General features: G+C 57.7%; 1 protein-coding gene across 10 annotated transcripts in view; it reads left to right on the top strand.

Moving 5' to 3' along the window:
* Positions 1-22,351, top strand: part of MYO9B (myosin IXB) — an 86,367-nt gene that overhangs the window by 59,359 nt on the left and 4,657 nt on the right. For 4 of the 10 annotated variants that reach the window (XM_088029110.1, XM_088029095.1, XM_028126836.2 and 1 more), the window contains exons 12-36: positions 502-643; positions 952-1,156; positions 1,707-1,788; positions 2,929-3,018; positions 4,367-4,480; positions 6,297-6,336; positions 7,413-7,535; positions 8,634-8,714; positions 9,897-10,007; positions 11,261-11,383; positions 12,500-12,649; positions 12,734-12,900; positions 13,614-14,519; positions 15,254-15,326; positions 15,440-15,564; positions 17,142-17,275; positions 17,500-17,690; positions 18,967-19,065; positions 19,180-19,353; positions 19,457-19,498; positions 19,689-19,800; positions 20,865-20,938; positions 21,408-21,600; positions 21,680-21,808; positions 22,060-22,165. In XM_088029110.1, the coding sequence (XP_087885236.1) occupies positions 502-643; positions 952-1,156; positions 1,707-1,788; positions 2,929-3,018; positions 4,367-4,480; positions 6,297-6,336; positions 7,413-7,535; positions 8,634-8,714; positions 9,897-10,007; positions 11,261-11,383; positions 12,500-12,649; positions 12,734-12,900; positions 13,614-14,519; positions 15,254-15,326; positions 15,440-15,564; positions 17,142-17,275; positions 17,500-17,690; positions 18,967-19,065; positions 19,180-19,353; positions 19,457-19,498; positions 19,689-19,800; positions 20,865-20,938; positions 21,408-21,600; positions 21,680-21,808; positions 22,060-22,165 (3,786 nt within the window). Of the gene's footprint in view, positions 1-501; positions 644-951; positions 1,157-1,706; positions 1,789-2,928; positions 3,019-4,366; positions 4,481-6,296; positions 6,337-7,412; positions 7,536-8,633; positions 8,715-9,896; positions 10,008-11,260; positions 11,384-12,499; positions 12,650-12,733; positions 12,901-13,613; positions 14,520-15,253; positions 15,327-15,439; positions 15,565-17,141; positions 17,276-17,499; positions 17,691-18,966; positions 19,066-19,179; positions 19,354-19,456; positions 19,499-19,688; positions 19,801-20,864; positions 20,939-21,407; positions 21,601-21,679; positions 21,809-22,019; positions 22,166-22,351 lie in introns of all 10 variants that reach the window. The other 6 variants (XM_028126841.2, XM_088029114.1, XM_028126837.2 and 3 more) reach the window with 5 other exon arrangements.

Raw genomic sequence — 22,351 nt, 5'->3', positions numbered from 1 at the left:
AACAGTGTGCTTGGTAGCTACAGATTCTCCCCCTCCGCCACCCCATCCCCGTTAGTCTGTGGAGCCTGCTGTTGGGCATCACAGGCGCATTGCTCTGTCTGTGTTTGCGGTGAGGCAGGGCATGCCAAAGCCAACTGCAGCATTTCCTTCCTGGGAGGCAGAAATAGCCAGGTACAACGGGGCTCTTATTCTGCCCTCACCCCCTTCCATGCTCCATCCTCCTCTCCCAGCCCCTCTCTGTAACAGAGGAGCAAGGGCAAGCCCCCCCCCGCCCCACGACACAGCATCCAGATACACAACAGATCTGAGACCAGAAGTCCCCCCATCCTGGGATTATTCCCGGGAGCTGCCCATAGTGGGCCCAGTTCCCAGTGTTGCCTGCGCCAGATGTTTGCCTTGACCACGAAGGCCCAGTCCTCATCCACCAAGGGCCTGCACCCGGATGCAGAGCGAGTGGTCGCCGCTGTTCCTGCAGCTGAAAGTTCCAAATTCTCTTCCCAGCTTTCCCCATGCCACGAGCCAGACCCTGCTGGCCAAGTTCAAACAGCAGCACGAAGACAACAGGTACTTCCTTGGCACCCCCGTCATGGAGCCGGCATTCATCATTCAGCACTTCGCAGGGAAGGTGAAATATCAAATCAAGGTACGTGTCTGTCCATTGCCATCATCAGTCAAGGGTGGGAGGAAGGAAGGGGACAGGGTGGATGCCCCGGAGGCCCCTTAACCTCTGGCCTCTGCTCGGTCCATCTCCTTTATTGGTGGTACGGGGCGAGGTTCTGGGGGCCCTCAGACCCGGCCCTAAGTCCTTGGCTCTTACTGTCGAAGGCCCCAGGGACAGGACCCACCTCTGTTGTTGAGATGGGTCCCACCCCACCAGCAGCCCTTCCCGGGCTGGCTCCCAGGACCTTGGCAGTCACTGGCGAGTGACCACACACCTCCTTCCCCCACCAGGACTTCCGGGAAAAGAACATGGACTACATGCGGCCCGACATCGTGGCCCTCCTTCGGGGCAGTGACAGCTCCTATGTGCGGGAGCTCATCGGCATGGATCCCGTGGCCGTGTTCCGCTGGGCGGTGCTCCGGGCCGCCATCCGGGCCATGGCTGTGCTCCGGGAAGCTGGGCGCCTGCGGGCCGAGAGGGCCGAGAAGGCTGCAGGTATGGGGTCCACCTGTCACCATCGAGAGGGGGATACTCAGTCCATTTTAAAGCGTGCAGCTCTGTGGCCTTTAGCACATTCACCATGTCGTGTGACCACCACCTGTGTTGCTCCAGAACTTGGATCGTCCCAAACAGAATTTCTGTACCAGGGTATATAATTCACTCTCCTCATCCTCACAAGGCAGGAAGGCACGTTCCTGTCTTTCCGTAAGGACAACCTGAGGCCCAGAATGGCTGAGTAACTCCCACAAGGTTGGCTCTAGGTGTACAGGCCACGGGGCTCCATTTCACAAAGGGCCTTGATTAAAAGCAGAACAAGAATAAAGCTTTTATGAGAAGTAGGTATAAATAGTGTTGCTTAGGAGGGGGGATTAAACCCTTCATGGTTCCCAGCTCTGCCCAAATTTGAGTGTCAGACTGTTCTTTTTTTTTTTTTTTTTTTTTTAAATGAGTTCAAGTCAGGATGGAAGCCTCTGTGGCCAAGACAAAGGCCTTCCAGGCCCCAGGCAGCCCCCGCCTCCAACTCACATATGCTCTATGTCCACAGCAGGTACGGACAGCCCGGGCGTCCGCAGTCTCCTGGGAGAGCTGCAGAGAGGAACCAGCACCCCATCAGAAAAACTGTACCGGTGAGCGAGACCTTGATTTGTCCAAACCAAAGCTGGTACACAGCAGTATTGTTTAAAACAATGCCAGAAACCCTCCACCCTCCACCCAGGTTGGGGTTGACCTGAATAAGGAACCCAGCAGCCACTTGAATCAAAAGGACCCAGAAACAAACGGCATCTGGCTGCCGCTTTTCTGCACACAGAGTCAGACCTCGATGCGGCATCTGCATTAGGGAGATGTTGGCGGCTCACTTTACAAAGGATTCTTTTCATGGCCAGCCGTGGCCATTGGCGGGTGGGGCCAGGGAGCCGCTGACTGGTTGCACCGAGCAACAGGCTTGATTTAAGAGCACTTCCTCCCTTAGCCGGGCCGGGGTGGCCCAAACGCAGATAGGCTGAGTTCCTTCATTTGCTGTCAGAAACACAATATGCCTTGTTGCACACAAGATGATGAGGTATTTTGTGGCCACCTAGCAATGACTGAGGGCCTTCCACATACCCTACTTTGCACTGAGTATAACAGTGAGCAGCGTGCGCTCCCAGGAAGGTGGGGTTAAAAAAAGGCCACACTGGACAGACCTCCAAGGGAATGACAAAGCCAGAGGAAGGACACTTCTGATATCTTGAGAGAGCCAGGCAGGCTGTGTTGAAAAGAGACCAGCTGAGCCAGGCAAGGCAGGCAGGGCGTGCTAGCAGTCGGAGAGGCACATGCAAAGGCCCTGTGGCAGCCAAGTTCCCAGCTTCTTGATACTCCAGATTCCCAAGAAGCAAGTTAGTCAATATTTAAACTTGAAAAGGTCATTTTATTTTTGAGTCCTTCATAGTAAAAAGTTCTTCAAGAGATTCATAAACATGTATGTATCAAGGTAGAGCTAGCACCTAGGTAAGTGACCGTAAGTGATTTGTCTGAAAGCACCGTGTGTCGTTTTCCTGCTTGTAAAAGGTGCATTTTTAAATCCACTTTTTCACCCAAAAGGGGGCAAGAGAAAAAGAATGCATCTCTTTACTTGTTTGTGTGTTCCCTGTCCCCATCCCCCAAAGACTGAATGTAGCCCCTGACCCACATTTGCTAAAGGGATGCCAGTCTCCCCAGGGCCTGGCCCCGAGGCTGCGGGTCCCACTCCAGGAGCATGTTTAGTTTATACAGATTCTCCCTTTCAGCTGCTCAATGCTAGATTTCTCATTTGACGGCTCTGAGGAGTTCGATATTAACGCTTTTGAGGACATCATTGCTTTCTATGAAAGCAAGAAGTAAGTAGAAGCAAGGGCCTTCGAACCCAAGACCAGGGAGGCACATCAAGAGGAGCTGCTGTCCCCAGGCGCTCAGCGTGGTGTCCAGGGCCAGGAGTGGGAGTCAGCAGGCCGGGGAACCCCGGGGCCTGCTGGGGACACTCTAGCCAGGTCTGGCCAGGTTACGGGGCATGGGCTGAGGCCATGGGCCTTGTCCGGATCTCTGGCCGCTGCGCTGACCGCTGAGGGTATGGAGGTGAAATGTGACCCCTCTGTTGTCTTTGCTCGGTGCCTCCCTGGAGGGCGAGGGAGCAGAGGTAAGTGCGGCTGTCCACGCCCTCAGGCATGGTGCATGGAACACAGATGAGGGGCTGCCGATCGGGGTCTTTCCAGGCCAACTGCCCAGAGCTTAAACATGTACTTGAAATAACTGGAATGAGGGATTTTTTAAAAGAAATGAACAAACCAGAACCTCCCGACTCACCCTGCAGTCACTGCTGCCTCGCTTCTAGAAATTCCATAAGGACATTTGTCATCTAGACATCCTTCATGAATAGTCCCTTCCAGAGCATCTGATTTTCATCTCTGATCCATTCTTGTTCTCACGCGTTGGTGCCAAAGTTTGGGCCTAGGACGTATGCTCAGCCCTGAGCCCACGGTGATCAAGCAAAAGGAAGTGAAGGAGATTGAATTCTTCGGGGCTAAGCCCTCCTTCAACTAGGGTTTTCCACCCTCAGCGCTGGGCCGGGTTCCCCCTCTGTGGTGGGACCGTCCCTGGCCCTGTAGGGGTTGAGCAGCATCCTGGCCTCAACCCACCAGATGCCAGCAGCACCCCGCCACCCAGTCATGACAATGACAAATGTCTCCAGACATCGCCTGGAGGGTAGCATCGCCCCCGGTGGAGGGCCACGGTGTGAGTTCCCATCATTCCTCCTGAGGCCTTTCTTGAAGCCGACAAGGAGTTTGACATGTGGCCCCAGAATCAACCAGAAAAACTGATGAGCTGCGTCCCACAGGCACCCTCTGGTCTCTTTTCAGTAGCCCTCGATGCTTGTTACAGATTCCAGAGGGCTGTTCTAGAGGAGGCCTTTTCCAGTGATCTGAGAGGCCGGGATGCAAAACCAGGCCTGCAACAGGCCTGGCCCTCCCAGAGCAGGGGGAGCCTCCATGGGGTGGCTAGCCGCTCTTGGCTGAACCCCCTTCTTGGTGTAGGCGGGAGAGAGACAGTGGCGTGCAGACTCCCCAGCTGCATGTTTCGGTTCCAGTGGCCTGGGGATGGTCCCGACCGTGCTGGGGACCCCAAGGTGGCGGGCCTGCTGCTCTAACTTGGTCTTCTCCCTGTCACTGCACCCCCCCACCCCCCCCTCAGCGATTTGCATGATCAAATCATCAAGACCATCAAAGGATTGCCCTGGCAGGGTGAGGACCCCCGTAGGCTTCTCCAGTCCCTCAGTCGGCTCCAGAAACCCCGCACCTTCATCCTGTGAGTCCCCCCAAGGCTGCGGCGCCTCCCCGCCCCCTCCCCGCAACAAGTGCAACGACCGCCTGCCCCCCCCACCCCGCCACCACCCCCCCGGGTCCCTGGACCCCGGCCTGCGGGCTTCCCGTCATGCTGAATTGGCCGCTGCAAACGTGCTGTCTTGTGGTTCCATTCTTACACCAGCCTCTGCTAACTGGTCCTCGTAACACTCCTGCCCCAGCGTCTGCCCCATGGCCCAAATCCCTGCCAGCTCCCCAGTGCCCCGCGCAGCTTCGCAGGAACGCTCCTCCCACAAATCATCCCTTTTTCTGTCCCCGAACATGCAGAGCAAGGCTTGCTTTCCCCCGCCCCTTGCCCCTTGCCCCTGTGACCTTATAAAGAAGCTGTAGGAAAGAGGGCGTCTGATTTCACACACATCCACAGCCCTGCTTTGTGTGGACGGCAGTGCGAATGTGGGAGGGAGGGCCCAGAAGCCATACACACCGGGTTTGGACCCGGTCTCACTGTCGCTCACTCAACCACGTGGCCCGAGTGCTCTGAGCTTTTGGCCTCTGTGCGCAAAGCAAGAGTGATGACTTGCATAGCACCAGGCAGGTAGCAGCCTCAGCCGATGGGCTACATTCAAGCCCACTCAGAGCTTGTGCCCACAAGAGAACCAGTTTTCAAATTCATTTTTATTATGCCTTATTCTATCTCGTGTGAATTAAGATGCAACGTGATATACATAGAACCTCACAACCAAGCATCTTGCTGATTTGTGGGGCACCATTTCCTCAGCTGTTTTGTTTTGTTTTGTTTTCAAGATTTCATTAATTTATTTAAGAGAAAACACGAGAGGGGTAGAGGAAGAGAATCCAAGCAGACTCACTGCTGAGTGCAGAGCCCGACGTGGGGCTTGATTTCACAACCCATGAGATCATGACCTAAGCCGATACCAAGGGTTGGTCGCTTAACAGATTGAGCCACCCAGATGCCTTTCTTCAGCTGGTTTTAAAAATGAGCCAAGCTGCAAGTTTGGTTTTTTTAAGATTTTATTTATTTATTTGACAGAGCACAAGCAGGGGGAGCGGCAGAGGGAGAGGGAGAAGCAGGCTCCCCGAGGAGCAGGGAGCCCGATGTGGGGCTCGATCCCAGGACCCTGGGATCATGACCTGAGCCGAAGGCAGCCGATTAACCAACTGAGCCACCCGGGCTCCCCAAAGCTGCAAGCTTAAAAAAATTTTTTATTTGTCTGCAAGATTCCATAAAGCGTCTGAGAATGAGGGCCATACCCCTCTCCCTTGCCCAAAAGATCGGCTTTGTCTTTTCCTCGGCACCAGTGTGGGCAGAGCCCCCCACAGCCTGTCAGGGGGTCCTGAGGCGGCTCTTGTGGGCCTACTTGACATTTCCCAACGTGTAGAGAATAGAGCCAGGACACCTGGTAGGTGCCAGAATGGTGCTGGGTTCCCCCGAGCTCCACGAGAGGCAGTCCACTGTCATTTTTTGAGACCCGTCAGCTCCACCGTGGCTGGCCCCGCACAGACGCACGTTCTGCCTGGCCGATGACCCACTGCCCCGAGCCAGATGCACCTGCCCCCTCGGGGGTGGCTGCTGGCGCAGTGAAGCTCCCGCGCAGTCGCAGAAGCGCCCCACGCATGCACCGGGTGGGCCCACCAGGGCCTCGGAGAGGCGGCGCAGCGGCCTCGTTGCACTTGTGGGCCCTGACTCTGCTTTCTCTGCTCTCGCTCCATCTAACCCGCGAGGCGCGGCTTGTTCAACTAACCCAGATCCAGACACTGTGTTCTTTCTGTTCACAAAACCATTTTTAATATTTTGACAGGAAAAGTAAAGGTATCAAACAAAAGCAGCTCATTCCAAAGGTAAACATTCGCGACACCGCCCAAGGCCACCTTGCTTTTTGCCCGTCTTGGGAGTGCCTGACTCAACTCCCTTTCTGGAAAATAGTGGGTGGGGTGGGGGGAGGGAGGCACTTTTAACATCTCCAGCTTTTTAGTTCCTTCCTCTTCCCGCCGTCCCCCCCTGCCGCCCGCTCCCCTCCAAAAATAATTTCTCCGATGGAAATGATTTGGAGCGGTCTTGGGGTTTTCCAGAAGCTGGGCATGTGATGGGGTTATCTGCACAAGCATGTTGACGGGAGCTCCCGGGAGGAACCTGAGAAGAGGTGGGAAAGCAGGCCGGGGCAGGGGGAGGCCTGATCCCACGGGAGCCTCGGAGTATGATCTGCACCAAAGAGCTTTTCCCACCCAGAGGCAATGGGACCCTTCTGTCCTCCCCCCACTTTGGGGATCTTTAGCTACCAGCCACCTCCGGAGGGCAGAACAGGATACAGCACCTCCCAGGCGTTTCTGGGAGCAGAGGCCCTTCAGCCAGGGAAGTCCCATCAGGAAGGGGGCAACCGTGCGTGGCCAGTAGCCGAGACCCCAGTAGTTGGCCTCCAGTAAACTGCACCCAGTCTCTATCTAGTCTCCACATACAGTGTGCGGACGGATTATGAAATGTGCAAAAGGGAGAAAAACCTCCTAGTCTGGCCAACAGACGGGACAGCGCTAGTTCCTTCTGTGAGCTGATACTAAGGGTTGGCACACATGGGGGGATCCGCCGGAGAAGCTCGTGCAGAAGTGCCAGGGTCTTGGCACCCCTGGAGAAGTCATGTCCAGAAGGAAGGTGGCCCTCTGGAGCTCTCGGCTTCCGGCCCATCGGGCTGCAAAAGAGGCCGTAATCAGTCCTCCCGGAGCTGGTGCCATGTGCAAGGCGCATGGGCCTTGGGGCCGCCTCTGCCTCCTGCCAAGCCCACCACCCCCTGCCCTCCAGCAGCACTGTCCCGAGATTGATCCTAAGAGCTGCCACCCCCGGGAGCATAGTCCTGGCTCCAGGGCCTCCCAGTGCCCATTGGGCCCCCCAGGAGGGCAGGCCAGACCCCACGTGTCTGTCCTAGAACCTGCTGGACTCCAAGTCCCTGAAGCTCATCATCAGCATGACTCTTCACGATCGCACCACCAAGTCCCTGCTGCACCTCCACAAGAAAAAGAAGCCACCTAGCATCAGCGCCCAGTTCCAGGTAGGCAGCCCGGAGAGGCTGCGGGGTGGGGGGTGGGCGAACTCAGCCTAATGCTCTTGTGACCTGGCCATGGCAAACCCAACAAATGGTTATTCTAGCGCTTCCTGCCCTCGGCATTGTTTGACATTTGGGGCTGGCTCGTCCTCCATGGCAGGGGCCATCCTGGGCGTTATGGGACACATGGTGGCATCCTCCGGTTGTGACGATCAAAAATGTCTCCAGACATTGCCACATGCTCTGGTGGGTGGGGAAGAATCACCCCTGTTGTGAACCATTGAGTTAAAATAACGTGAGCCCATGAAGGTGACCACCGAACTGTGTTGTGAGGTCATGTTTCCCTTTTTTTCCCCTGGCTGCCAGGAAGCTCAGAGGTACTTTTTTTAAGGGGGCCGAAAGGCTGCTGCTGACCCTTACTTGCCATTACCTTTTTTTCCCTTTCCCCTTTTCCTCAGTCTGAGTCTTTTGTGTCTGCCTTGACTTTTTTTGTAATCCCCTCACCTGGGAGCTTCTGCTAATCCTTTTTGGTTTTGTTTGTTTGTCTGTCTGTCTGTTTGTTTGTTTGTTTTTTAAAGATTTTATTTATTTACTTGACAGAGATAGAGAGCACAAGTAGGCAGAGAGGCAGGGAGAGGGAGAAGCAGGCTCCCCGCCGAGCAGGGAGCCCGATGCGGGGCTCGATCCCAGGGCCCTGGGATCATGACCTGAGCAGAAGGCAACCGCTTAACCGACTAAGCCACCCAGGCACCCCCTGCAAATCCTTTTTGTAAACAGCAGGCTGAAGAACAAAATCATGGCATCTGTGCTTCTTTCTGCGGCTGACCGGCATTTTAAATCCCCAGAAGGAGTTTATCTGGTCCCACCAACCCCCCCCCCAATATTCCCACTGAGACAGAGAGCTGGGAGACCCTGGGAAGATGACAGCTGTTAACTCTGGGGACCCTACGGCTCTCTTTGGGGCTCCCAGAGGTAGTGCAGCCTCTAGTCAGAATGTCCAGCTACGGCTTCCCATGTCCTGTATCAGTGCTGATGCCAGCGAGTGACCTGGGTCCCCTCCCACTGAGCGGCTTGCCAGCTCAAGACCTCTCCCTCTTTCCCCAGACGTCCCTTAACAAGCTTCTGGAGGCACTGGGGAAGGCGGAGCCTTTCTTTATCCGCTGCATCCGCTCCAATGCCGAGAAGGTAAGTAGCTCCCATGTCTTGGGGAGGTGAAGGCCAAGGTCTCAAGGAACCAAGTGTTCACACAGGTTCCGGGAACCAGAAATGGCCGGCCTGAGGTGGAGGGGGGGTTCGCAGGAAGCAGTGAGGGCAGCCAGGTGGCCCACCAAGAGCAAGGACATCATCTGGAATGTGGCGAAGCCCTAGGAGGGACAAGTCAAACATGTTCTTCAGTACATCTCCAAATCGGCCAGTGCAGAAAATGTGCCAGAAGGGAGGGGCTGAGGTCATATGGCAGAAGCACAGAGCCTGCTGTTCATTTGATCTGAAAATTTCTGGAAAGACTCATGGAGCACCAGTGGGGGCCCCAGTGGGGGCTCAGCCCTCCCTGCCAGGTTTCCTTTGCCCCATAGGTCCATCGGCCATTCTGTCCCCTTGGGGACTTTGCTAGAACCATTAGGATCTGGGCCTACCCCCTTTGCCTCTTCCCATTTCTATTTCCTTTTTTCCTGCTCCTGGGATGCCCTGTCAACATCCAGAGCCCAGCTTCTCCCTACCAGGTTCTGTGGCTTCTCTCCTCCTGGGCAAGGACCCAGAGTTCTCCTTTGGGCCTTCACCTGGCTGTTACCTGCCCATTCCCTCCTCAGGACTCAGTCCAGGGCCCCCTCACCTATTGGACCCTTCCCCGGGGGCCCTGGCAGTATCTGCCCCATTCACGTACGCACCTGGCTTCCACCTCCAGACCTTATTCTCCTCTTGGCTGAATCCCTAGTATTTACCCCAGGGCCTGGTGCAGGGTATGAGCTCAGCACCGGTTTTGATTGGAGCTCTTAAGAACTAACTCTTTGCAGCACATCATCTTAAATTAAGCAGCAAGAAATGGCACGTGTCTCCCAGACACCAGGGAATAGAGCAGATCAGATGCCAGCTTTTCCAGAAAAGATGAATACCTTAAGCCCCACTGCTGAGCAGCCCCACCTCTTTAATCCAAAAAGAATGTCTGGAGCAAGGAAATACGGATCCTCCGGGTGGCCACGGCTGCCACGCTGGGGACAGTCCCGACCAGCTGGGGCTGGCCTTTGCTCCCCGACTGTGCCTGTGTCCGGAAGCCTACAGGACTTTGTCCCATAGCTCCCCATCCCCGGCCGCCGACGCTTCGCTGTCCAGCAGCAGGCACATGTCCTGACCGCCCATACCCCGTTTCAGAAGGAGCTGTGTTTCGACGATGAGCTGGTGCTGCAGCAGCTGCGCTACACGGGCATGCTGGAGACAGTGCGAATCCGGAGGTCAGGCTACAGCGCCAAGTACACGTTCCAGGTAGGCGGCACGCGCGTGCCTGTCCTGATGGGGCAGGGGGCCAGCCACCTGCTCTCAGAGAGAGTGCTTCTCTGGAACATAAACCCAGGGGGTCACTTGATGCCAAGGCTTCTCCACCCCAGCACTGTTGGCATTTATACCAGATTTTTCTCTGTCGTTGGGGTTGGGGGTAGCAAGTGTCCTCGGAAGAGGTGGCTGGGCCCAGGCCAAGCCTGGAAGGATACAGAGGTGTCGAGCCAAGCTGGGAAGAGGGAGTTACATGAGCAGATCCCTGCACAGTTCTGCCCTCTGTTGAGCATCTTCTGTGACAGATGCTTTTATACCCATCTCTTCTATTCCACCAACCAGCAGCAAGCAGTTCTGGCTCCCTGGGGTTTTTAGAAATGCGAAGGATCTTTGGTGACCTCAAATTAGTGAAGACCAAGCTGCTAGAACAGTTTCTCGACGGCAGGACCATTGACCCTGGGGCCACCTGGTCATTCTTTTGGTGGGGGCTGCCTTGTGTATTATGGGACGTTGAGCAGCATGCCTGGTCTCGATGCCAGGAGCACCCTGCCCTCCCAAGTTGGGAGAAGCCTGGATGTGTCCGGACATCACCCCACGTCCCTGGTGGTAAGCCAGCCTGGCCTGAGAACCCCTGGCTCATACGATGAGCTGGCATCCCCGGTGTGAGCACAGGAGTCAGCACTGGGCCTGAAGCCGGAGGTGGTGGCACCTTGTCCCCAATCCAGCTGTACCTGTATGGCCTCGGGGACAGGGCTTCATCATGGCACGCCTCCCTTTTTCTCATCTACAGAATGGAAATAGCGTCTCTCTGACCGTGTATAAATAGGAAAAGCAGAATCACAGAAATGGGAGGAAATGCCAGTGTATTTTACTAACGCTTCATTCTTAAAAATTTGACCTCTTTACTTAAAAGCTGTGTATCTCCAGCTCTGATTCAGCTCTCTAATGAGCCGTAGACTGTGAGCCCCCGCGAAGGCAGCCCTGTTTCCTGGCCACCCCCCAACAATGCCAGCCCTGGCAGGCCCTTAAGAGCCACTCTCCAAGTGACTGAAAGACCCAGTGCTCTGTGTGTGTGGTGGTCTTTCCGAAGCTTGAAGCTGTTTCAGAGAGTCTGAGATTCTAGCTTTGTCAGTAGTACCACTCCAGCTTTGGAAACTTGGCTCGACCAGGGAATCGCTGGAGCGCCATATCCTTGCTGGTGGCAGAAACTCAACAGAGACTCTCTTCTCTTGGCCAAAATCACACAGGATTTCACAGAGCAGTTCCAGGTGCTGCTGCCCAAGAACACCCAGCCCTGCAGGGAGGTCATTTCTGCCCTATTGGAAAAGATGGACGTGGACAAGAGGAACTACCAGATCGGGAAGACCAAGGTCAGGGCTCCCGCCCCTCAGGGGCCGCAAACCCTCACCCCGCCTCCCACCACACGCAGGGTCCTCCCATGGCCCGAGGTCCCGGGCCACATGCTGAGAGACAAGGGGCTCGGCTGAGGAAGTGTCTTTCTTGGGGCCCAGCATATTCTTTCTTCCCAGAAGGCAAAGGGGTGCATCTAAGGGGCGGGGCTCAGGCATCACTCCCATTTCCTGCTTCCTCACACATGGCCTAGGGTTCCTGCGGGGTGTCCAGGAGCCAGTTGCTAGCTTTTAGCGTCTGGCAGAAGGCTTCTTTCCCTGGTGTTCCTTTCAGACACCGTCTACCAGCTCTCGGTACGTGCTGGTTGCTTCTTACTGTCGGGGCACCAGCCGCTGTCCTCGTCCAGCAAGGGCTAAGGGCAGCTCCCGTTAGGGCTTCATCTGATGTGAAAAGTCCCTTCACTGTTCTCCAACAAGCTAATCCTCTAGTTACCACATGACCCAGCAATTCTATTCCTGGGTATGGACCCAAAAGAACTGGAAACGAGGTGTTTAAACAGATCCTTATATGCGCACGTCCATAGCGGCACTAGTCAACAATAGGTAGAAGGAGCCCATGCAGTCCATCAGCTGATGAATGGATTCCAGAACTGTGGGCCATTCGTACGATGAATTACTCTATGGCCCTGCTACACGCTATGACATGGATGAACCTTGAAGACATGATGAATGAGAGAAGCCAGACACAAAAGCCTGCATAGTGTGTGATCCCGTGTATATGAGGCTTCCAGAACAGGCAAATCCATAGAAAGCAGATCACAGGTTATTACCAGGGGCCGGAGGGAGAGAGGAAACGGGGAGTGACTGCTCACGGGGATGGGGTCTCTCTTCAGGGTGATGGAAATGTTCTGGAGCTCGATGGTAGTGATGTTTGCACAATGTTGTGAACGTACCAAATGCCCCTGATTTGTTTGTGTTAACGATGGTTAACTTCACGTTACAAGAATTCTCTCAATATATTAAAAAAAAAATTCCTCTTGGTCGGGTCAGTCAGCATACCAGCTCTGTCTCACACACTTACAGGGCACAGGGATTCTGGGGGCTGTGCTGACCCCTCCTGTGCCCATGCCCCACCAGGTTTTCCTGAAGGAGACAGAGCGCCAAGCCCTGCAGGAGACGCTGCACCGGGAGGTCGTGCGGAAGATCCTGCTCCTGCAGAGCTGGTTCCGGATGGTGCTGGAACGCCGGCACTTTCTGCAGATGAGGCAGGCAGCCATCACCATCCAGGTACCGCGGGGACCCTGCAGGGCCAGGGACGGGGGCAGCGGGGGTCACACATGCTCAGGCCCTGAACACTCACTCCACACCCAGGCCTGCTGGCGGTCCTACTGCGTCCGACGGGCCCTGGAGAGGACACAGGCTGCTGTGTACCTCCAGGCCGCGTGGAGGGGCTACCGGCAACGGGTGGCCTACCGGCGCCGTAGACAGAGCATCATCCGCCTGCAGAGCCTCTGCCGGGGTCACCTTCAGCGCAAGAGGTGAGCAGAGCAAGGCCCCACCTCCCATCCCTCCCCCAACTGCCCCCCCACCACCCCGGCCCAGCCCCTAACATCCCACTCACCCGAGAGCTGCCTGAGATACCTCCTGGCCAGGGGAGCCCCCAGGACATCATTTAGATGCAGGGAAGCTGGGAGGGGCTGTCAAAAATCTGGCTGTCTGGGCACACGCAGCCCCAGAGAGATGCTCCAGGGCTGGTGGGCAACACCTGTAGACGAAAACCAAGGTCACTGTTGGCGGGACTTGGTCTCTGCCAGGGACCCCCTTACTGTACCCACCTACCCTGGGCCCATTGATGAAACACCTGGCTTCAGAGGTGGAGGGTTCAGGTTGTGAAGACCAGCCCATGGTGGGTTCCCCTCAGCCCATGCTTATATATGAAGCTCAAGCATCCACCCAGCCAGGGACCCCACAGGAATTCAGGGGTTTTTTGACAGATCCCTCTCACAACAGGGAGACCCAGGGCAGAGGTGGCCATGACAATAAGGGGCCACCTCCTCTATCTCCCTTTCCTAGCTGAGGCATTTCTGCCTTTCCAGAAGCATCTCTGAGGGCCAGGGTTACCCCACTTGGCAGGGGCAAAGCCTGGCCGCCAGCCTGTGGGTGGCACGGGAGTCCCTGACGCCCTGGGTGGATTCTGGAGATGGCACGCACTTTTGTTCTGAACCCAGCCCCTTTACTCTTCTCACACCAGCTTCAGCCGGATGGTCGCAGAGAAGCAGAAGGCTGGAGAGGAGAGGGAAGCCCAGCAGGCCCTGAGGGCGGAAACGGCAGAGGGCGGGCCAGGCCAGGCGGCTGAGCAGGAGCAGGTGCCCAGGCAGGACCCAGAACCATCAGAGGACAGGGAGCATTCGGTGTTGGAACCCGAAGGGTGGCCAAGTGAGGAGCCCCTGGCAGAGAACTCCCAACCAGAGAAGGAGGTCCCCAGCCCAGAGAAGGCTCTCCCACCCCAGAAAAATGCAGCTGAAAGTCACGAGAAAGTGCCCAGCAGCCGGGAGAAGCGTGAGTCACGGCGGCAGAGAGGGCTGGAGCACGTGAAGCTCCAAAACAAACACATACAGTCCTGTAAGGAAGAGATGGCCCTCAGAGAATCTTCTGGAAGGACTGTGCTAGAGCAAGAGGAGAGCCTCCCCGAAGACAGAAAGGAGACCAGAGAAGAAGAAACCCTTTCAAATGCGGGGACAGAGACAGAGAATGCTTCTAAGAAGCAGCCCGAGGAGCCACTGCAGGGGGCGCCGGCCAGCCAGCTCTCTGGAGAAACCCTGCAGGGCAGGGAGCCACCGCCTGGCCACGTGGAACGGCCAACCAGCCTAGCCTTGGACAGTAGAGTCAATGTGCCCACCCCCAGCACCACCCCCGAGACTCCCAAGGACAAGAGCAAGCTGGGGGGTGACCCGAGGGCACAGGACAGGTCTGAGAGCCCGGGGGGCTCCACCCAGATCCAGCGGTACCGGGACCCAGACTCTGAGCGGCTGGCCAGCGCCGTGGAGCTGTGGCGGGGCAGGAAGCTGATGGCCGCCAATTCGAGCGCCATGCTGAGCCAGTCCCTGGACCTCAGCGAGCGGCACAGGGCCGTGGGGGCCGCTCTCACACCCACAGAGTAAGCCCCGGGTCCTCCCTTGTCGGAACACCATGGCTGCCAGGCTGGGTTGGGTGGAGGCCTGGCAGCGGGCCCTGGGCCGTGCCACGTGTCCCAAAAACGTGTGAGTGGCTCTGTACCTGCCCGAGAGCCAAGGCCAGGTGTGTGGGAGCCCCGAGGGAAGGAGGGGCAGGGGAACGTGAAGATTTGGCATCTGCCAGGAGCTACGGAGCCTGGGGCCAGCTGGGATCCTGAGTCCTCTTCCTGCCCCATAATGAGCTGTGTTCACACAGAAATCCCCTGGCTTTGTGGGAGGCAGCCTCTCGGGGCAACATCCCACTTCCCAGTCTGCCTGGGTCTCCGTGTCCTCATCAGAGAATAGGGGTGATTACCTTCACCCAGGAACTGAAGAAGGGGCTCAGCTCTTGACCCACTCTGCCTGACCCTTAGTTAGCTCCACACCGGTGACCCCGAGTCCCCAGCCCCTCCTCCCAGAGGCCTGCTTGGCCAGAGGGACGAAGAACTGGAAGAAGGTGCAGGCCTTCTGCCAGGCCGGGCTTTCTTGGCCTAGCACGCCAACACCTGTGGCCGGCTCGTTCTCTGGGGTGGGCTGACCCATGCACTGTGGAGTGTGGAGCACCATCCCTGCTCTCCGCCCACCAGATGCCCGAGCCCCTTCCACCCAAGTCAGGACAACCAAAAAGGTCTCCTAACTCGCCCTTGTAAATAAAAGCCACGTTTCTGTGATCTCACAGGGAGAGACGCATTTCCTTGTCCACGAGCGATGTCTCCAAGCTCCTCCCGTCCCCATCCCAGACCAAGATGCAGGTAAAGCTTCAGGCTGCAGCTCCCACCCTGGCTGCCCCAGCTCTGCCCAAAATGCAGCTTTCCCTCCAGTGAGTCCCGCCTGCCTTTGCTTACCCAGCCCTGTTCCCTTGCAGCCTTCTATAGAAACCGTGGACGGGGAGCCCAGCACCAAGAAGCTGGCCGTTCAGAAGAAGAAGTCAGGTGACACATCTGTCGGCTCAGATTCTGGGCTGTCCCCAGGCCACCAGGCCGACTCTAAGTAAGTGTGAGCTTGGGAGGTGGCTCAGGTCACCACCAGAGGATGCCCAGGGGCCCTGCCAGGGGCCCCCCGTCTCAGGGCAGTCTGGTCTCCTAGACTGATGGCATTTACGAAGCACAGTCGGGCAGGTGTTTACCCGGTCTAGGATAAGCAGTCCCTCACGGCGCCCAGTTTGTGACCTCACGTGCCGGTGGGGCTGCGTGCCGGTGTCATTCCCACTGCAGCCTAGAGCCAATCTGGGTCACCTCCTCTGGGTCCACAGGTAGACGGTTTCCATTTGACTTTTTATGGCATCAGAACCAGCTCCCGGCTCCCCCTACCTCCGGGACCCCTCCCGGGTCCGTGGATAGAAGAAACTGGGCCAAAAGCTCTGGCTCCAGAAAACCCCTTCAGAAGTGCTCCAGATGGTTCCATCGCAGAGCGGAGAGGATGAGCCATGGGACAGGGGGGCTTTGATCCGAACGCAGGGACAGGAGGCTGAGGAAGGTCCAGAACAGGCTTGCAGAGTGCTCGCCGCCGCGGGGACACCCCAACCCCCAAAACAGAGCACTCAAAGCAGGGGGCTTCCAACAACTGGAATTCACTTCTCATGGTCCTGGCGGCCAGGAGTCCGAAATCAGGGTGTTGGCAGGGTGCCCCCTCCTCCCCCCCCCCCCCCCCCCGGCGGAAGGCTCTAGGGAAGGGCACTCCTTGCCTCTTCCGGTTCCTGGGGGCTCCAGGCAGCCTCGGCTTGTGGCTGCACCACCCTCGTCCCCATCTGCATCTTCACATGACCTTCCTCTTTCCTCTGTGTTCTCTCTTTCTCTCTCATAAGGATGCTGGTCCCTGGATGTAAGGCCCACCTGGGTAATCCAAGATGACCTCATCTTGAGGCTGCTGTAACAAAACCACCACAGACTAAGTGGCTTAAACTCTAGACATATCTTCTGGGGGCTGGAAGTTCAAGGTCAAGGCACCAGCAGATGCAGTATGTGGTGGGAGCCACTTCCTGGTTCACGGATGGTGTCTTTTCCCTGGGGTGCCACGTAGCAGGAAGGGCAAGGGGGCTCCCCCCTCGTGACCTAATCACCCCCCTAATGCCATCCCACGGGGGGTACGACTTCAGCATTCAAATTTGAGGGGAGACATTCATTCAGAGCATGACGCATAGTACTTAGTCACATCTGCAAAGACCCTTTTCCCAAATAAGATCACCCTCACAGGTCCTGAGCATGAGCACACAGACACATCATTTGGGGGGCCCACCATTCGGTGCCCAATTGGGCATTCGTTCCCTCTGATTTTCTTTCCTAAAACTCAGGCGCATAAACACACGGGGGCAGAGGGTAGTTTTATTTCTTTTCTTTTTTTTTCACACGAAAATGGGGTCATGCTGTGATGTCTGCTCTGCGTCTTGTTTTTTCACCTGACTCCCCTGTCAGTTCCCACAAATCAATTTCATTTTTAGTAGCATCTCTTTCTGTGGATAACCAAGCAAAGGGTGATTTTTCTCTTTATAGTAAGATAACCTTTCCTTCAGCCTTGTTTCCATTGTCGCTTCCTGAGGCTTAAATGAAACCCCTTACTTTCTCCTGCAGATCCACTTTTAAAAGACTTTTCTTGCATAAGAATAAGGATAAAAAATCCAGCCTGGAGGGGGTAGAGGAAACGGAGAACACAGCGCCAGGGCTCACCATGCTGGAAGCTGCCACCACCAAAAAGAATCTAGAAGGTTGGTCGCTGGCAGCCTCAGGGATGGAGGGCAGAGCTGCCAGGGTCCCCGGGGATGTGTACGGGGCCCAGGGCTTCAGGGCTGGTCCCGGATACCGCCGCCCAACCCCAGGGTGCTTTCTGACTGCAGACCCCAGCTTGCAACAGGGCAGGGTCCTGGTTCTCTGCGTGTGGGACCCTGCCTCCCCCGGAACCCACCTCACCAGCTGCTCCTTCTCCCTCCAGCCTCCTCCAGCCACCAGCACCGCCACCCAGCAGGCGAGAAGCACGCCAAGGAGCCAGGAGGCAAAGGGAAGAAGAACCGAAACCTCAAGATTGGCAAAATCACAGTGTCGGAGAAGTGGCGAGAATCAGTGTTCCGCAAGATCACCAATGCCAATGAGCTCAAGTACCTGGATGAGTTCCTGCTCAACAAGGTGGGTCGTCCTCGAGGGGCAACTACGGGGTTGGGGGGACACACAGGGTCAGACCGGGGCCTCCCCAGAAGGGTTGTCACCACCCGGCGCTCCAGAGCTGCCACGGTACAGCCCTTAGTGTGCCAGGAACAGAATGTCCAGGGGCACAGTTCCAACACAGAACGTTCCAGAAACCAGACGCTTTATTCCCAGACTTCACCGCAAAATTCCACCTGGACTCACGGGAGAACATTTGTAGGATACATGCATGTTGCTCACCGTGGATATTTACATTTCGTGTGAGAAGGCGGTGGGTCTTGGGGCGCCTGGCTGGCCCGTCGGTAGAGCAGGTGACTCTTGATCTCAGGGTCATGAGTTCAAGCCCTTTGTTGGGCATACAGCTTACTTAAAAAAAAAAAAAAAAAAAAAAAGGCAGTGGGTCTGATTACAGGGCCGGCCCAGAACTTGTGCAACAGTGTCACATCTGCACTGCCTGATTCTGGGGCACTCCTTGTCCGGAGGGTCTCGGGCAAGGGGTTGTGGTCTGGGCCAGCGTCCTCTCCAGCACCTAGTGCGTGCAGCTTGGGCACCAGGCGGATGCATTGGATCCGGCAGTACCTGCCCAGGAAGTTCAGAATCTGCTGCTTGAAGACACTGTGTGTGTTGGCTCCCAGCCCCCCTGGGGCTGATTGCCCCACTTACTCTCACACTGGGGGAAACGGAAGTGCCTGGAGTCAGGTGGGCGCTGGCCACACCTGCATCCCACTGGGTGACTCGCTGTGGCTCAGCCCTGACCATGAACTCATTTTGTTTAGAGTACACTTTTACAAAACGCACTGGGTCTCAGGGCAGATGCCGACTGGGCACGTCGTGTATACAGCAGAGGTGAATCGGTCACTATCACATGCATTTGGGGCATGGCTCAGGGTTAAGCACCTGTGTGTAGTGGCAGGAGGGGCCCCAGGGATGATTGTGTCCCAGGGGACCGTTGGCTACATCTGCAGACATTTTTGGTTGTCATGACTGGGGAGTGCTACTGGCAACTGGTGGGTGGGGGCCGGGGGTGCTGTTCAACACCCCTAGTGTGACCCAGCCCCAAATGTTGGGTGTTTAGTTTAAACCTGGGCTGAAGGGATTGGACAGACCAGGATTAGCCAGGGGGCCTGGATTTTTTTTTTCCCCCCCTGGGATCACAGAGGAGCCAGGGAAGGACCTGGGACAGACCAGAGCAGCAAGCGGTCAGATGCCAAGCCTCGGAGGTAACTCCGAGTCAGGCCATCTCTCTCTCCTTCTCCAGATAAACGACCTGCGTTCTCAGAAGACTCCCATCGAGAGCTTATTCATCGAAGCCACCGAAAAGTTCAGGAGCAACCTCAAAACCATGTACTCTGTCCCTGTACGTGCAGTCCCCAGCCCCGGGGAGGGCCCCTGGGGGGACCCCCCCCCGTGCCCTCTCCAGGGCGCCCCCCCATCTGTCTGTCCCACGAGGGTCACGCCTGCATCCCCGCAGAACGGGAAGATCCACGTCGGCTACAAGGACCTAATGGAGAACTACCAGATTGTCGTGAACAACCTGGCGGCCGAGCGAGGGGAAAAGGACACCAACCTGGTCCTCAACCTTTTCCAGTCGCTGCTCGACGAGTTCACCCGCGGGCACACCAAGAACGACTTCGAGCCGCCCAAGGTTGGTGGTGCCGCTTCAGGGACCACCAGTGGGGGGGGGTGGCAGCGGGAGGTGGAGGTGCTCCCAGGGCCCTCACACACTTCCCCCGTGTGCTCCCTCACAGCAGAGCAAAGCTCAGAAGAAGAAGCGGAAGCAGGATCGCGCTGTGAGTATTTGTGCGCACGCACGTGTGGGAGCGTGTTTTCCCGCCCAGCCCTAGGGATCCCTGCTCGTGAACGTGAACCTCGGCCCTGAGGTGCCACAGGCCGCGTTCAGGCTGGGCAGCCTCGCAGTGAGAGCGTGGGGGGGCGGGGGTCTGCCCTGACTGCTCAGCGCCCTCCCCCACGGCCCCCCAGGTCCAGCAGCACAATGGGCACGTGTTCGTCAGCTACCAGGTGAGCATCCCGCAGTCGTGTGAGCAGTGCCTCTCCTACATCTGGCTCATGGACAAGGCCCTGCTCTGCAGCGGTGAGTGCTCCTGGCCCTCGCACCATGCCCCCTGATGCTCCACGACACCCGCTTCTCCCCCACCACGTCCCCAACCTCTCAGTGTGCACCAGGGCCTCCACTCGAGCCACGGGGTGGATCTTTCTGGAACACTGCCCTGGCCATGCCTCACCCACTCAGTCTTCCCACTGCCACCCTGGGGCAGATGCCGATTCTCAACCGGCTCTGAGGCCCCCACCCACCTCTGCCACCTGCCCTCCACACGCCCACTCCAGCAGGTTACCCCATGTCCTCCCTCCCAGCTTACGTGCACACTGTTCCTGCTGCCTGATCTGCCAACACCTCCCTAGACCCTCGGAGTCCCTCCCCCATGTGGCAGGCAAGGCCAGTCTGCCCCAGAGGAACCCTGGGACACAGACGCAGCCTGGGCCCACCCAGTGGGCAGGAGGGTCTGGGCCTAGGTGCGGTCAGTCAGGTCTCTGGCGGTTGTGTGTTCCTGCCACGATCGGCCGGGCCTGTCTCTCTTCTGCCCAGGGTGTGCTGTCTCTTCGGTCCCTGTGTATCCCCCAAGTGTCCATCGCAAATACTCGGGCACTTGTCACCGCCCTGAGACAAGGACACTGGATGCCCCCTCCTTTCTGGTCTCAGCTAGCTTTCTCTCTCAAGCATGGCCCCCCAAGCCCCTGCTACTGTCCCATTGGCCAGGCTCTGAGGCCACTGACAGTCACCAGCTGTGAACGTCTGCCCACATGGCTTCCTTGCCTGGGAATTGGGGTAGAAATTCATATGTCTCACGTTTAGAAGCCAGTTGGTGGAGGGACGCCTGGGTGGCTCAGTCGTTAAGTGTCTGCCTTCGGCTCAGGTCATGGTCCCAGGGTCCTGGGATCGAGCCCCGCATCGGGCTCCCTGCTCGGCAGGAAGCCTGCTTCTCCCTCTCCCACTCCCCCTACTTGTGTTCCTGCTCTCGCTCTCTCTCTCTGACAAATAAATAAATAAAATCTTTAAAAAAAAAAAAAATAGAAGCCGGTTGGTGGGAACCTGGGGCCCTTGATGCACCATCTGTGACCCCCCCCATGACCTCCTAGTGTGCAAGATGACCTGCCACAAGAAATGTGTACACAAGATTCAGACCTACTGTTCCTACACATGTGGGAGCAAGGTGAGCACCCCCCAGGGCCCGGAACTTTCCAGAAGACCTGGGGGAGGCCATCCCAAGCCATGGGGAGGAGAGGGTGTGCTTGGTGCAAGGCCAAGGTTGGGTGTCAGGTAGGAGGAGGGAGCCGACAGGAGGGGCTGGTCCAGAGAAGAGCACCCCCCGGTTCTGTCAGAGCCCCTTGAGGTCCCCCGAGGCAGGGCCGGGCTTATGTGTGCATCTCAGACCCCCCAGCCATGCTCCTCCCTCCTCTAGGCGGAGGGAAGCCTCCAGCTCTGCACAAGGGAGGCCGGGTCCCAAGTGCTGGGGCTGCAGCAGGAACAGGACCAACTCCCCCGAGGGAGCTGTGGCTGCTGTCAGGCCTGAGAGAGCCCAGCGGCCAGCAAGCCCACCTCCCCAGCCGGGCGCCCCCAGCCGCCGGCAAGGAGGGAGGGAGCCCACACGAGAGGCCTGAACCCCACCTCTGGTGTTGCAGAGCGAGCCAGGCGCCGAGCCAGGCCATTTTGGCGTGTGCGTGGACAGCCTGACCAGTGACAAGGCCTCCGTGCCCATCGTGCTGGAGAAGCTTCTGGAACATGTGGAGATGCACGGCCTGTACACCGAGGGTCTCTACCGCAAGTCAGGCGCTGCCAACCGCACACGGGAGCTGCGACAGGCACTGCAGACAGGTGGGTGTCGGGGGCGGGTGGGCACGTGGCGGGGAGGGTCCTGCCTGCGCTCACCAGCCCCCGCCCGGCCTGCCCACAGACCCCGCAGCCGTCAAGCTGGAGAACTTCCCCATCCATGCCATCACCGGTGTGCTCAAGCAGTGGCTTCGAGAGCTGCCTGAGCCCCTCATGACCTTCGCCCAGTACGGCGACTTCCTCCGAGCCGTGGGTGAGTCCCACTGCAGCAGCAGCGAGGGCAGGCGGGCGGCCACGGTCGGGGCTGGCACCACGCGTGCTCATGGCGGCTGGGCGGGGAGGCGCGGCGGAGGAACCAGGGCTCCGAGTGGCTGGCCTGGGGCGGGTGCACCCCTCCACGGCCCTGCACCTTGCCACACACCCGTCCCAGCCCTGCCCCCCCCCCGCCCCCGGGGACGTGTCAGGGACAGGCCTACAGGGAGCTGATGCCCCGGGCCCCCCCAGAGCTGCCAGAGAAGCAGGAGCAGCTGGGCGCCATCTACGCCGTCCTGGAGCACCTGCCTGAGGCCAACCACAACTCGCTGGAGCGGCTCATCTTCCACCTTGTCAAGCAAGTGCCTGCCGCCTGCTTTCTGTTGGTGGGGGGGTCCCCATCAAGAGCCCCTCCACGGTGTGCCCCGGGCCGGCCTTCTCTGGTGGCTCCGCCCCTGTCCCACCTCCAGGCCCCTTCCCCGAAGCAACCGCAGGGCTCGGGCCTCAGATCCGGGGTCTCCCTGGCCGCCCTAACTGCCGCTCC

This window comes from Eumetopias jubatus, unplaced genomic scaffold, assembly GCF_037043125.1.
Source record: "Eumetopias jubatus isolate StellerSeaLion01/CBP00866 unplaced genomic scaffold, mEumJub1_p1.0 scaffold_1, whole genome shotgun sequence".
Taxonomy (NCBI): domain Eukaryota; kingdom Metazoa; phylum Chordata; class Mammalia; order Carnivora; family Otariidae; genus Eumetopias; species Eumetopias jubatus.
This window is presented reverse-complemented; position numbering and strand designations above follow the sequence as displayed.